Source organism: Raphanus sativus, chromosome 9 (genome assembly GCF_000801105.2).
Source record: "Raphanus sativus cultivar WK10039 chromosome 9, ASM80110v3, whole genome shotgun sequence".
Taxonomy (NCBI): Eukaryota; Viridiplantae; Streptophyta; class Magnoliopsida; order Brassicales; family Brassicaceae; genus Raphanus; species Raphanus sativus.
Window position 1 is genome coordinate 28,640,983 of NC_079519.1, and position 14,532 is coordinate 28,655,514.

The 14,532-nt window shown below is 33.2% G+C and overlaps 2 protein-coding genes across 2 annotated transcripts; one reads left to right on the forward strand and one right to left on the reverse strand.

Moving 5' to 3' along the window:
* Positions 1–843: 843 nt before the first annotated feature.
* On the reverse strand, positions 844–2,291 carry LOC108825592 (uncharacterized). Its single transcript, XM_018598918.2, has 6 exons — positions 2,132–2,291; positions 1,885–2,045; positions 1,648–1,800; positions 1,358–1,553; positions 1,118–1,164; positions 844–1,037 (listed from the first exon to the last, which is right to left on the reverse strand). Exons 1-6 carry the CDS (start codon positions 2,154–2,156, stop codon positions 1,026–1,028), a joined length of 594 nt encoding a protein of 197 aa, XP_018454420.1. The 5' UTR covers positions 2,157–2,291; the 3' UTR covers positions 844–1,025.
* Positions 2,292–4,765: 2,474 nt separating this feature from the next.
* Positions 4,766–11,884, forward strand: LOC108828512 (F-box protein PP2-A11). Its single transcript, XM_018602231.2, has 3 exons — positions 4,766–5,296; positions 5,374–5,492; positions 11,283–11,884. Exons 1-3 carry the CDS (start codon positions 4,961–4,963, stop codon positions 11,704–11,706), a joined length of 879 nt encoding a protein of 292 aa, XP_018457733.1. The 5' UTR covers positions 4,766–4,960; the 3' UTR covers positions 11,707–11,884.
* Positions 11,885–14,532: the final 2,648 nt, after the last annotated feature.

The window sequence follows — 14,532 nt, forward strand, 5'->3', positions numbered from 1 at the left end:
CTGTTAACTTCAAGAAAATTAATTGTGTTTATTGGATTTTTATTGGTTAAAGGTTATGAAAAATTGTTATTCACAAAAAATCAATGTATTTTTAATGTGATTTCTTAATATATGTGAAAAGTCTAGAATAAGTATATTTAAAAAACAGAGGGAGTAGTATAGATTGTAATTTATAAAATTAAAAAAATATATATAGCATGGAACACCCGTGTGAAGTATTTATTTGGATTTCAAATGCTTTAGTTACTTCTTATATTTGGATAAATAATGGTTGTAGTCTAATACTACCAGCTCAACTTTTTTTTGTCAACATTATTACAGCTCATAGATTACGAACATTTGGATGTAAAAGAAATGTACAGACAGAAACATTAAAAATTAACAAACAAAATGGATAAAACAATATCCAGAAAGACTATTTCCTTAGTACATGAAACTAAAAAAAATACATTCAGTTGGCAATAAAAAAATTACCACTAATATATAAATAATACTTTATTATCTCCTCGACCTAAAGCAAAATATATAAATATTCTTAACATATTTACATTAGTTTTTCCGAAAGTTATAGTATTGATATTATGTTAATGTTACCAATATATATGCGTTATTATTATCATATCAAACACAACACAATGTGTTTACTATTTGCACCCTATTCTCGGTCACATTTGATGAGCAAACTTTACATAGTTTTGTTATATATGACAGAAGTGGCAAGGTAGTTTAACTCAACATATTTTAGAGAATGAGTATTCTTGCCATAGTTTTGCATGTCATATTGTTTGGTTTTGAATTTTACATATTTTCTGCAATGTACCATAATATAATAATAGAACTGTATATCGAATTTCTTTTTAAATTATCTTAGCTGAAAACATGAAATCTCCAATCCCAATATTGTATACATCCAAATCCAGTTTTACTGAGACGACTAAAATGTGACACAACATATTACTACGCATAAAGGTAGAAGTCTAGCCAGAGATGTCCTTGCATCTCACATACAGTACACATTGGATAGCTCATTTGTCAATCTGAGGAGAGAACAAGAACCATTTAAAATCATCAATGCAAAGGAAAAGACTCATCAAAGCTAACAAAAACATATAGATACCTTGGTTCTCTTGGCATCTTCATCCTCGGCAGTTTCAATGAAGTGAACTGCCAAAAGAATCAAAATAAGTAGCACAATATTATATAAAACAAAACAAACAAAAAGACAAGAAAACAAAACAAAGAAAAGCCCATCTTCCGTAAGAAAGAGGCAGACATAAATCAATAAAACTTTCTTGCTACAAAAATATGACTGGTCTAAAAGCTAGTCACTGTTACATATGGGGAAAGGAAAGAGTACCATTTTTGGCAGGTTTCATGTCGCAGGAGATGTACTTGGCTGGTTCATGATAGTAGTGGATGACCTTAGCTCGGAAGTCTTTCGGCTCATCATCGGAAGAAGCCTTACCTTGATAGGTAATGAAATACACAGTGGCACATGTAGCAGTATCGTAATAATTGGCCTTGGTAACCTTCACAAATTCATAGTTTGTAGCCTGTTTTATTAAAAAAAAAAAAAGAAAAAAACATTCATAAATAAGCACATATATTGTATATATTAATAAGCAGAAAGCAAGACTAGTGCTCGACCTCCTTTTCATTGTATCCCTCAAGGGATTCACGAGAGAGCCTGTCCATTAACTCTCTGGTGGTTTCTGGTTCCATGGCCATCTCGTCGTCATCAAAATCAAGAGGTTTATAGTTAAAAACGTATCGGAACTGCTTGAAATCAATGTCGAACCCCTAAAACACACAAAAGATTCCCCACATATCAAAATAAATAAAATACATTCCAAGCAGAGAAGATCAACATCAAAAGAACAAGACCTTGCTCTCCTCGACTTGTTTGTTCATGAGGCACTTCTCTTCTTCGCGTGTGTAGTAAGGCCCTTCATCCTCACCTCGTCTTATACACGGAATATGCATATTCCTAGGCTCACAACCCGCCTCGTATAGAAAATATGCTTTTACATCCATTGTAGTCCAATCTGAGACCGTAAATCTCGAAAATTAGGGATTTGATCGGTTATATGTTATGTTATAACTCATTAAGTTTTAAAGTTGGATTCTTTACCTGGAAGATCATGCCCCACTCCCATAGCTCCTCTCGAATCAGATATGACCTCGCGGCGTTCTGATAAAAAACGAACAACCCTATTTTTTTCTGGAATGTTTTATAAAATCAAGAGGGATACGGTCCAGATATTCCCCATTTAATTGTACTGCAGTCCCTGTAGGTTTTCTACTTTTCCAATTTGATCTTATAGTTCCTTTTTACGTTAATAACATCGGGATACTGTATTCTCAAAAGTAAAAAGTGAAAACAAACAACGACTGCTTACCCGGGGAGTAAAGATTAATAGATTTTGATCCAGCATTTTTTAAAAAACTTTACTAGATTTTGGCATCGTTCTAAAAGCGCATAATTATTCTACCGACAAAATATTATTTAATATATACTAAAACAATTCAATTTTGGGTATTTATACTTTTTGATATAATTTAGTATTAAATTTGTAGATATGGACTATTTTAGTTCTTTTAGATGATGTTTGAACAAAAAAAAGATGATGTTATTTTTGAGTTTTCAAAAAGTATAATTCTATGGAAAATTTCTAATTAAATATTTAAAATAATATAGTAAATAATATATTAAAGAATTTTTAGTTTTGTTATAGATGATGAAAAATTGTTTTTCAATTTGTAAGTAGGAACTGAAATATTAATTTGAGATGTTAAATATATTAAATGTTTGAATCTATGAAAAATGAATTTTCAATACGACCAAAAAATATCTATAACTACATAATATTTTTATCCTAATATATTGCAGATCCTGATTTTAAAATGAAATATTAAAATATATTCTATTAAAATAGGATCATGATCTATTGATATACTCATTTTGGTACAATTAATCATTGCATGTAAATATGACTATTTACTTCTTTAGTAAATTTAATTATTTATGTTATCAAGTTAAAATTGCATGTAAATATAACTATATGAAAATTTAAAATGATAATGTGTTTAGTTAACAATCGAACAAAATTATGAAATAAATACATAATTATTCAGCAATTTTTGAGTGTTAATAGCGTTCTTCTCTTTTATGTGTAGTTAAGAAAAGCTTTTTTTTTACACAATATATAACACATGCTAGTTTTAAATTAAAATAGTTTCGGCCATGTAAATACCTACCAAATTCAATTCTAAACCATAAGAATTCATATAATATATATAATTATTTACTCAAATTTTTACAAAATTCATTATTACTGAGCTGTTGAGATAATTAAGTGTTAGGGATAATTTTTGTAAAAATAATTTGTTATTAGTTCTAAAAATGAGAAGAAGAAAGAGGTACAATTAATCGTTAAACCATAAGATCTTTACTTGAGTCTGCAACCATGTAAATATTTATCAGTATATGCATCATTAGTTACCTTGATAACAACAGAAGAGACTGTGCATATGGGTTCATGTCTGTCTTTCTACTAGTGATAACAACATGGTTTTCCTATTCCACTTGATTGTTCATGTTACTAAGGTGTTGTATGTGTATTAGAGTGTTTCACCATAGCCGGTGTTTAGACCATATGTCATCAACGCACGGTCTAAATAGACGTATTGACTTGTGGGTACATAGTCTTGTAGTGATTATAGTCATATGGTCTAAAGAGTGTATGGTCGAACCAGATATTAGATTTGTCGGTGTGTTTCATGAACATAATGTTAATAAATCAAATAACAAATAAACTTGTGAATGTTATCGTGAGTAGAGATCTTGGTCTCGTTGATAGTGATTCTAGAAATCAGTTTATTATGAGGATACCGATGGAAATAATTTTCTAGGATTGTTTTCCTGTTTTGTCAGCTATCAAATGAATTACCTTATTGAGTTGGAAGAATTCAACCAACTCTCTTTAGAAATTACAAAGCTAGATATATTGTAGAAGTCTTGTATCTCTTAAGATTAAAAATAATGTATATTTTTTATAATATTTTTTTTCTTTTTGAAAAAACTATTTGAAATATTTATTTATGGCATATAACATATTTAAAATTGCAATATAGAAACCCACTTAGAAACAAAATTTTAATTCATATTAACAATCATATCAAATCATAAATATTCAAAATTCAAAACTAAACATGGAAACCTTATATGAAATACTTTTGTAATAATATATATATATATATATGAGTTTCAAATTATAGCATAGAAACTCTGTCTGGAGACAAATACCTTATTCATGTTAATATTTTGATAATATTAAAATTTAAGCTTGTATAATCTATGCTTGTGATCATTCTAAAAATATTAAAATAATGTCTAATTTTGATTTATAAAATTAAAAAAATATAGCATGGAAAACCTGTGTGAAGTATTTATTTGGATTTCAAATGCTTTAGTTATTTCGTATATTTGGATAAATACTAATGGTTGTGGTCTAATACTAACAGCTCAACTTTTTTTTTGTCAACATTATTACAGCTCATAGATTACGAACATTTGGATGTCTGAAAAGAAATGTACAGACAGAAACATTAAAAATTAACAAACAAAATGGATAAAACAATATCCAGACAGACTATTTCCTTAGTACATGAAACTAAAAAAATACATTCAGTTAGCAATAAAAAATTACCACTAGTATTATTTATTCGACCTAAAGCAAAATATATATAAATATCCTCCTACCCATCATCTGCGTCACCATTCGTCTGTCACAACCACCACCACCCCCTTCCTTTCTCCATTTGCTTTGTCTCCGAGACACGATTCGATCTTCCTCCGTCAAAAAAGTAGCAAACCCATAACGAAAGTCTCGAACTTTCGTATTAGATCCAACATCGTTTTTGATTCTTCGATTCATTTCCCTCCCTTAGGGTTTATTGAATGGGTTCTGGGCTCTCTCTCTTTACCAATGGCTCATCATCGTCTTCTCCGCCGTCTCGTGAACGAGATCTGTTAAAGCCCGGTCTCGGTGATCTGCCCGAAAGCTGCGTGGCGTTGATCCTCGAGAAGCTGGATCCGGTCGAGATCTGCAGGTTCTCGAAGCTGAACGGAGCGTTTCGCAGCGCCTCCTGGGCCGATTTCGTCTGGGAATCGAAGCTTCCTCATGATTACAGGTCGATTCTCGAGAAAATCCTCGGTGGGTTCCCGGAAAAGCTGCGTAAAAGAGACATCTATAACTTTCTCTCTCGTGTTAATTCCTTCGACGACGGCACAAAGGTTCGTCCTTTTTGCCTGAAAAGTTTGTGTCTTGATTCGATTCTCTGATGTTTATTTTTTTTTGGTTTGGTTTGCAGAAAGCTTGGGTTGATAAACGAACCAGTGATCTCTGTTTGTGCATATCGGTTAAGGGTTTGTCGGTAACCGGGATTGATGATCGGAGATACTGGAATCACATTCCTTCTGATGAATCTCGGTGAGTTTTGTTTTCTCACTTATTTTTTTTTTTTGAATGAATGTTAAATTTATTCATCAAAAAAGCCTTACTACAACAAGTGCATACTGTTTAACTTGGGCAACAAGCAATCAAGCTAACTAACAAATCAAATTAAAAACAATCACAAACTCTACTCCAAAGAACACAACTTCTAAGAAACATCAACTCCAATCCCTTTATCCCCCTCAAACTAACCATGAGACACAAGTTGAGTTTGGGAGTGCTATGAGTTTCTCCTCATTAAAACCATCAATAGAGAAAACCCAAATGGGACAAAACTCTATTGATGGAAAAAGAGTAAGAAAACTCATAGCAAGGGGATAGCAAGGGGATAGCAATCTTGATAAGAAAACAGCAACTCCAGCATTTAAAACACACTCTACTACCCAACTCAAAGACCTCACATCGAAGATAAAAAGCTTAATGTCTAGCGCTAAACCAGTAGACCATTAACTCCTCCATTCCTTTAACCTTCTTCGACCTCATCAAACTGATTCTGTTCCTTATCCTCTTATCTATCATTCTTTGAAGCACTTGCATTGGAAGAATCTTTTCACCATGTCTGATCCTATTTCTTTCTCTCCAAATCCCATAGATCACTGCTTGAAAAGCATAGCGAAAACAAAACAGTCTCTTCTTCTCCCAAGTCGAGTCACTCAAAAAGAAAAGGACCTCAGACCAAATCTTTGTATAAGAATTTCCCATAATCCCTTTGGCAATGTACTCCCAGAGACTAGAAGTATACGAGCATTCAAAGAATAGATGAGCTCTAGATTCCTGACTTGCTTTACAAAGAACGCAAGTAGAATCAACCCCCAAGCACCAAACAGCTACTCTATCCATCGTAGATAATCTATTGCGAACTGAAAGCCAAGTAATAAAAGAAAATTTTGGCGTACCATGAGCAAACCAAACACCTTTTACCCAAGCTCCAGTCGGCTTCTTTACTCTAATCATCTCCCAAGTTTCTTGAGTTGAGAAGCTTTCTTTATAACCTGACTCTCTTTTCCATAGAATAATATCATTCTTCTCCGGATTAAGAGAATTCGCAATAGATGTAATCTCTGCTTCAATTTCATTCAGAACACTCACACGATGTCTTCTTCTTCTCCTCCTAAGGCTCAACACTACTTCTTCTACTGTTGCATTTCTGTTAACACCCATATCAATCACACCACGATCTCCAAGCAAGTCAAATAACACTCCTTTTTTAGACCAGTTATCAAACCAAAACGAAGTAAATCTTCCATTCCCCAACTCTTTTTTATAAAATGATTTAGCCAAATCCCTCAACTTAAGCATTTTATGCCACATCCATGATCCCAATTGCGTATTGACTCTAATTTCCCAGAAGCTCTTCCCTTTTAGGAGATGGTTATGAATCCATTTACCCCACAGAGAAACTCCTGCAAGCATCCTCCAAATCAACTTGAGCCCATACACTTTGTTCACTTCTTTTAAGTTCCTTATCCCCAAACCCCCTTCACTTTTCTTACTACAGATATCTTGCCAGGAAACCTTAGCATTTGTAGCCCTCAGAACAGGACCAGTCCAGAGAAAAGCAGAGCAGATTCTCTCTAATTCCTTAATACAACCACTGGGAAGGCGAAATACAGAAATCCAGAAATTTATAATACTAAAGAGAACAGAATTGAGTAACTGGAGTCTACCAGCATAAGACAGGTATCGACAAGTCCAGGAGCTTATTTTACCTTTAATTTGCTCAACAAGAGGAAGGTAATCTTGTTTGCTCATCCCTTTAGTCATTAGAGGAAGACCCAAATAGCGAACTGGGAGAACACCTTCTGCAAATTTAAAATTTGAAAGGATACTACTCTTCTCCACAGCAGATACACCAGCCATATAAATGGTTGACTTCTCTAAACTTATACTCAGACCAGACCAAATCTCAAACTCCTCAAAAACAGAAAGAGCTCCCTGAACTGATGCTCTTGACCCTTCGACAAAAACCATCAAGTCGTCAGCAAAACAGAGATGCGTCAATGAAAGCTTCCTACAACCCGGATGAAACTTGAACTTCCCCTCTATAGCTGCCTTATTTATTTTCCATGAGAGCACATTCATACAAAGAACAAATAAATAAGGAGATAGAGAACAACCCTGACGCAACCCTCTTGCACTTTGAAAATAGCCTGCCAAATCCCCATTCACTTGCACAGAAAAAGAAGGACTCGTTATACACAATCTGATCCAATGGATGTATCTCTCCGGAAACCCCAAAGCAGTCAAACTTTGTAATAAAAAATCCCATTGAACTGAATCAAAAGCTTTGGAGATGTCTATTTTCATAACGCACCTTGAAGACACTGTTTCCTTATGATAATCTTTAACCAACTCTGAAGCTAACAAAACATTCTCCATCAACAACCTCCCATGCACAAACGCAGATTGATTCTCAAGAATGATCCTCGGTAAAATAAGCTTCAATCGGTTAGCCAAGATTTTCGAAACTACCTTATAGAGTACATTACAGCAGGCTATTGGGCGATAGTCCCTCATCTCCAATGAGTCTAACTTCTTTGGGATCAATGCCAGAATAGTAGAGTTAACACCTTTGGGGAGAAATCCAAATTTAAACACAGACTGAACAGCAATAGTGAAATCACTAGCCAGAACAGACCATGTTGTCTTGAAAAACTCAGCTGGATAACCGTCTGGACCTGGTGATTTACTATTTGGCATAGCAAAAAGAACTTTACGAACTTCCTCCTCAGTAACCTCAGCTTCTAAGCCTCTGCAATCATCTGCCGTGCATCTAAAAGAAGACAAACCCTGCAACTCTTCCACTGTAGTACCCTGATAATTATCTGGTCTTCTATTGAGAAAGTCAGAGAAAAACCTGACAGCCTCTTGCTTCACCTCTTGATGCGTATTAACCACAGCCCCATTAGTACATCTGATTTCTCTAATCATATTCTGAGCTTGCCTTGTTCTGATAGCCCTGTGAAAAGTTTTATTATTCTGGTCTCCAACATCCAACCAGTGAAGCTTCGATCTCTGCTTCAGAAAATCCTCTTCTAAACTTGCAACTTGAATCCATTTACCATACGCATCAGCTTCATCCTTCATAGCTCCATCAGTTGGATTCTGTAAAGTAGCTTCTTGTTTCTCACAAAGATTCCCATAAGCTTCTTTAGTTCTCTTCGTTAAGTTCCCAAGCTTTTCTTTCCCCAATTCCCTAATTAACGGCTTCAAATTTTTTAACTTCTTGGAGAATCTATACATTGCTGAAGTTGACGAAAATAATCTCTCTGTGGAACTCCAATACTCTTGGATCATTGGGAGGAAAGATGGAATGCTACTTAAAGCATTAACATACTTGAAAGGTCTCCTGATCTTTTCACTCGGCGGAAGTAACTGAATCTTGCATCTAAGATGGTCTGAACAACCTCCCGACTCAAAGACTGAATACGCATTACTAAACCGATGCAAAGCTTCTTCATTAAGCAACACTCTATCCAATTTCTTACAGATCACACCTTCTTCCCTCTTATTGCACCAAGTAAATAAAGGACCTTGATAAGCCATATCGGTGAGCTGACAGTGAAGAACCATACTCTGAAAGTCTTTCATCCCATTTGGAACTCTACCTGTATTAACATAAGCTGAACTCTCTTCCCCTTCCAATATCTCATTAAAATCTCCCATTAACATCCACGCCTTATTTTTAAAGCTTGGCGACTCATGGTGGTGTTTAAGATCTTCCCATAACCCTTTCCTCTCCTCAATTTGATTACTAGCATAGATACTCGAACAGAAGAAAGACTCCTCATTTTGCATCTCCACTAGAACTGTGATGATCTGATCTGACTTATAAACCGGAGATACCCGAACTGAATCCCTCCAAACAAACCAGATTCTTCCACCACTACTTTCTTCATAATTCATTACTGACGACCAATCATTAAACACTTTATTCAAGATTCTCCCAGCCTTATTCTCCTTAACTCTAGTTTCCAACAAACAACCAAACTTCAAATCCTTATTGTTTACCCACTCACTAATAACGGAATGCTTCACAACTTTATTCAATCCGCGCACATTCCAGAAAAAGCTCCCCATAATTAAGTCTTGCGTCTAGAAGACCTTTTTCCTCTAGGATTTACACCCTGAGTTCTTGTCTTCTGGACTCTCTTCCCCCCTTTTTGCTCCACAACCTTCTCATTTTGTTCCAACAACTCATCCTCTATCAGGTCTTCCTCCCTTATATCATTCGCTTCCTCTTCCTCCATGTATTCATTATCATCTTCTTTAGCCTCTTCAACTATAATTTCACCTTCTTCCTGAACCTCCAAACTTAGAACTGCAAATTTAGACGCTGAGATCTCCACCACTTGCTTCTGAACCAGAGATGATGATCTTCCTACTTTATCTGGTGATACCAACGCCCAATCTTCCTCATTCTTTCCTCCAGACTTCACTATTATATCCTGCTCACCTCCTTTCATCTCACTTACGTTCACCTCATATGATTTCTTTGCAGAACTACTTCCCATATTCTTCTCTTTTACAACATCTCCCCCTTGTATATTTTGATCTCTAATAACCTTGGATCCTCCCTTTATACCACTACCCAGCTCACCCTGTATCTTCTCTTTTTTATTCATGACACAAACTTTGTCATTATGACCCCATTTCTCACATAAACTGCATCTTGATGGCAACCATGGGTAATAGAACTCCGCAGTAAACTCCTTCCCATCAATGGTAAACTCTATCTCCTTTGGCAATGTCTTGGATACATCCACATTAACAAAAACTTTAGCCTCATCAAAGTTTGAACATGCTAATGTTTCTGGATGCAAGTGAACCGGAGAACCCACTGTACTTGTCATGAAGCTCAATGCCTCCCATGAGAACATATGCAACGGAACCTTCCTAAGGTGAACCCACATGGGAATAGACACCTCTTCCTGCTTCTCCTCTTCAGTTTTAGGAGTCCACTTCTTGACTATCATAGGAACTCCAGCTATGTTCCACATGCCTCGCTTAATAACCTTCTCCCTTATCTTCGGATTCATGATCCTAAACCTCATCATAGTCGCATTAACATCGTAGACTTCTACCTTTGAGTTTGGATCTCCATAGCTCCATATTTTATTCACAACCATGTGAACCTTAGCTATGTGGGGTGAAATATCCAGAAACTTGCCAAAGATGAAATCCTCCCAAAGAGGAGTAGCATCCACTAACAAATTAACCGGGATCTCAACCTTTTGTTTACCATCCACCGCTTTGACCTCCACATCATACTTCTTCAGACATCTCCTTTCTTGCGCAACAGAAACCCATTTCGGAATCACCTCTTTCGATTCTACCCCCTTGCTTGAAACCTCCTCCTTTGATTCAATCCCCTTCTTTAAAATCTCCTCGTTTGATTCAATCCCCTTCTTTAAAATCTCCTCGTTTGATTCAATCTCCTTCCTTGAAATCTCCTCTTTAGATTCGATTACCACCCCTTGTTTATCATTCTCCATGCTTCTATCAACCTCCAGAACCTTCCGATTACTCTCCGGCACTCCAGATGAGCCCGGCGACGAAGCCGAAATCATCAGAAACCCTAGACACTCGATCGCACTCAGAATCGCCTAATTTTTCTCCAGAGCCAAAACGCAGCCCTCCACGTGGATGTTTCCACCACTTGTCTCACTTATTATTACATGTTGCATATGTTTTGTTACATCTTGTCTTAATCGGGTCTAGTTTGGTTCTTGTCTTAATGAATTTTTGTTTTGTTACTTTTTGTAGATTTGCTTCAGTAGCATATCTTCAGCAAGTCTGGTGGTTTCAGGTTGACGGAGAAATCGAGTTCCCGTTCCCAGCAGGAACCTACAGCGTCTTCTTCAGGCTTCATCTAGGCAAACCGGGAAAACGGTTTGGTTGGAGGGTTTGCAATAACGAGCAGATTCATGGTTGGGACATTAAACCGGTTCAGTTTCAGATTTGGACTGAAGATGGTCAGCACTCTTCGTCTCAGTGCATGTTAACCGAACCAGGAACATGGAGTCATTACCATGCTGGAGACTTTGTGGTTGGGAAGTCGAAAAGCTCGTCTACGAAGCTTAGGTTCTCCATGACTCAGATTGATTGTACACATACCAAAGGAGGGTTATGTGTAGACTCTGTAATTGTGTATCCGAGCTCGTGTAAGGATCGGTTGAGACGGTTTTAAAAGTCTTTAAACCGAAGTTTGGTGTTGTTTAGAGGTTGTAAAAGCTATATTTTTAATTAGCTTTTTTTACCTTTTTGTAGAAATATTTGTGTGGTGATGAAAAAAAAAACTACATTTAAAAGAGAGTCTCTGTTTCATAGTTTTATTATGTTGAATGTGAACTTGAGTTTAAGAGTTTTTCTATCAGAGCATCTCTGACCCTCTTCTATATTTGTCTTTATAATATAGCATTTAGAGGTTGATTGTTTGCTGATTCTAGATTAGATTTTCGTTTTTGTTTTTCTAGAATCTATTTTTCTCCAATCAAGATTTTAATGAAATAAATTTCCTATTTTTTAGTGAAACCAGATTTTAACTCTTTTACCATTTTACACAGAGAAACCTTTTTTTTCTTTTTTTGAACAACCCATTTTACACAGAGAAACCAAAATCCAGTTATTATGGATTTTTATGCATTTCAGTTTCACGGCTACTTTTCTTTTCTTTTAAGAAGTTAATTATTTTACATATATAAAACCACGTCAACTGTTAGAGTTCTGTTTATATAAACTAATTCCATAATATTTTAATCATCTTTTATACCATAAATCTTATAGTGAAATAATTAAATTTTCAAATTATAAATATTATATATTTACTAAACTGGGATTCAATTTTGTTCCTAAAATACATCTATTAATTTTTTTTATTATCTGAATTAAATAAATTTAATACAATTAGCAAAAGTTATAGAAATATATTTACATTTTTTAGTCTTTCAAATAGGAGACTAACTATTAATTGTGTACTATTTGATCTGACTAGAATCAAATATTATTTTCAAAATCTAAATATTAATATTTATTTATAATATATGAATTCGGGTATTTTTTATAAATATAGCTAATTTTAAAATAATTTATAAAACAAATAATATATTTGATGGGGTGGTATTTTAAACTGTCTATTATTTCTATAATAAGTAATATTTTTATTAATTTTATTCAATTTCAGTTACAAGAAATAATAAATAAAATATATTTAAAAACTAAAAAAAACTTCTCATGTTTTTTTCTGAACACTAATATTACAGAATTAACCAAAAACAAATATTTTTTTTTTCAATATCATAATTAATTTTCTAAACAAAAAAGCTAAAAATCATTCTTGTTTTTCAGAAAACTAAAAGTCAAAATATCATTTAACTTGTATTTTCAGTTTTAGTTCTTAAATAATTTTATGTGAGTGTTAGTAATAGTATTCTATAGATTTTTTTTAGAATAAACATTTTACTATTAATAATAGTTTTCATTTTATTAACTTTAAAAACAAAAACCAAAAAACTAAAACTAAAATCTAAAGCAACCAATCATGATTTTAGACAAACTAGAATCTTGTGTTTCAAAAAAAAAAAGACAAACTAGAATCTACTGCAAAATATAAAACTAAAATCTATAAACCAAAATCCAAAAACTATGAACCAAAATCTAAAAATTAGAATAATAATAATCATCACCTTAGAATCAAAACTACTCCAATTCTACTATATTTTTTTCTTCTAAAATAGAAATTGTTTGATCAAAATAAAAATAAAAAAAATAAATAAAAATTGCTATATTTTCTTTATTTATAGAAGAAGAAATAACATTTTCTATATTTTGCTCTATATTTAGAGATTTCTATTTTAAGGAAATACTAGATCATGATCCGCGCGCCTGCGCGGATTTATCTTTTGATTCACATATTTTATATACATGTTGTATATTATTTAAGATTTATAATATAAAAAAGTTAGAATGATCCGGAACCAAAAACAATCGACCCGGAATATTGAGAAATTTCAAACATAATATCTTATGTTATATTTTTAATTTATTTTTTGGGTTGGTGAGATTTACTATTAATTCGGAAGATTTTTGGCTAACTTAATGGTATATATTCGTAGGTTTCTTTTTCTGAACATGAAAGAAAAAAGATTTGGGTCTTGATTAAATTTATCTTATATAACAAATTGCTGCTATAAATAATTTTTATAAAAATTAATTTGTAACAGTAATATCATTTTTGTTATAAATTATTATATCATAGTTTATAGGTTCAAAGTATAGAGTTAGTCATCTTCATATTATTGCTAATATTGATAGATGCAAGTTAATGAATACAGATAATATATTGTATTATTAGTAATATGTCGTATAGTATTATATGTTGTATAGTATTATATGTTAGTAGATGTATTATTAATAATCTATCTTATAGTATAATATGCTAGTGGATGTATCTAGCTTATAGTAAAACTAGATTTTGATCCGCGCTTTGGAAGCGTGGAATATTTTACGATAAAAATTTCACTAATAACTTAACAAATATTTTGGTAATTTTTTAAAAGTGTGTATTTTTTAAAATATTTTTGCATTTAAATCAATGTTTTTAAATTCAACCCGATTGTGATTATATCCGTTAATCCGGAGATCTGACAATTCAATTTTGGTTTTTAAAATATTCATATTAAAAAAAATCACTAAACCTCGAGACTAACCGATTGAACTGATGGATGACCGATATGTAATCTTATAATCCAAATTTTAAAGTTCATTATTTTGCAATTTATGAAATTATGACGTTTCTACAAAATTTTAAAGAGAAATTGATAGATATAAAATAACTAAGATTAATTACTGTATTGTCTGGAAACATTGATAGTAGTATAAAAAATATATTGTTTGGAAACATTGATAATAGTATAAAGAAATAAGTATATTGTTTGGAAACATGGATGGTAGTATAAAGAAAGTAACATTAGTAATTTAATGTAGGTTTAACTATAAAGTATAAAGGTGTATTTAA

What these genes read in the sequence shown, in the direction of transcription:
- LOC108825592 (XM_018598918.2), bottom strand. Translation starts at nt 2,156, where the DNA reads ATGGGAGTGGGGCATGATCTTCCAG. An exon ending in AGGGATACAATGAAAAGGAG is followed by an intron (nt 1,554 to 1,647) that starts GTCGAGCACTAG and finishes TTAATAAAACAG; the next exon opens with GCTACAAACTATGAATTTGT. An exon ending in CATGAAACCTGCCAAAAATG is followed by an intron (nt 1,165 to 1,357) that starts GTACTCTTTCCT and finishes TTCTTTTGGCAG; the next exon opens with TTCACTTCATTGAAACTGCC.
- LOC108828512 (XM_018602231.2), top strand. Translation starts at nt 4,961, where the DNA reads ATGGGTTCTGGGCTCTCTCTCTTTACCAATGGCTCATCATCGTCTTCT. An exon ending in CCTTCGACGACGGCACAAAG is followed by an intron (nt 5,297 to 5,373) that starts GTTCGTCCTTTT and finishes TTTGGTTTGCAG; the next exon opens with AAAGCTTGGGTTGATAAACG. An exon ending in ATTCCTTCTGATGAATCTCG is followed by an intron (nt 5,493 to 11,282) that starts GTGAGTTTTGTT and finishes TACTTTTTGTAG; the next exon opens with ATTTGCTTCAGTAGCATATC.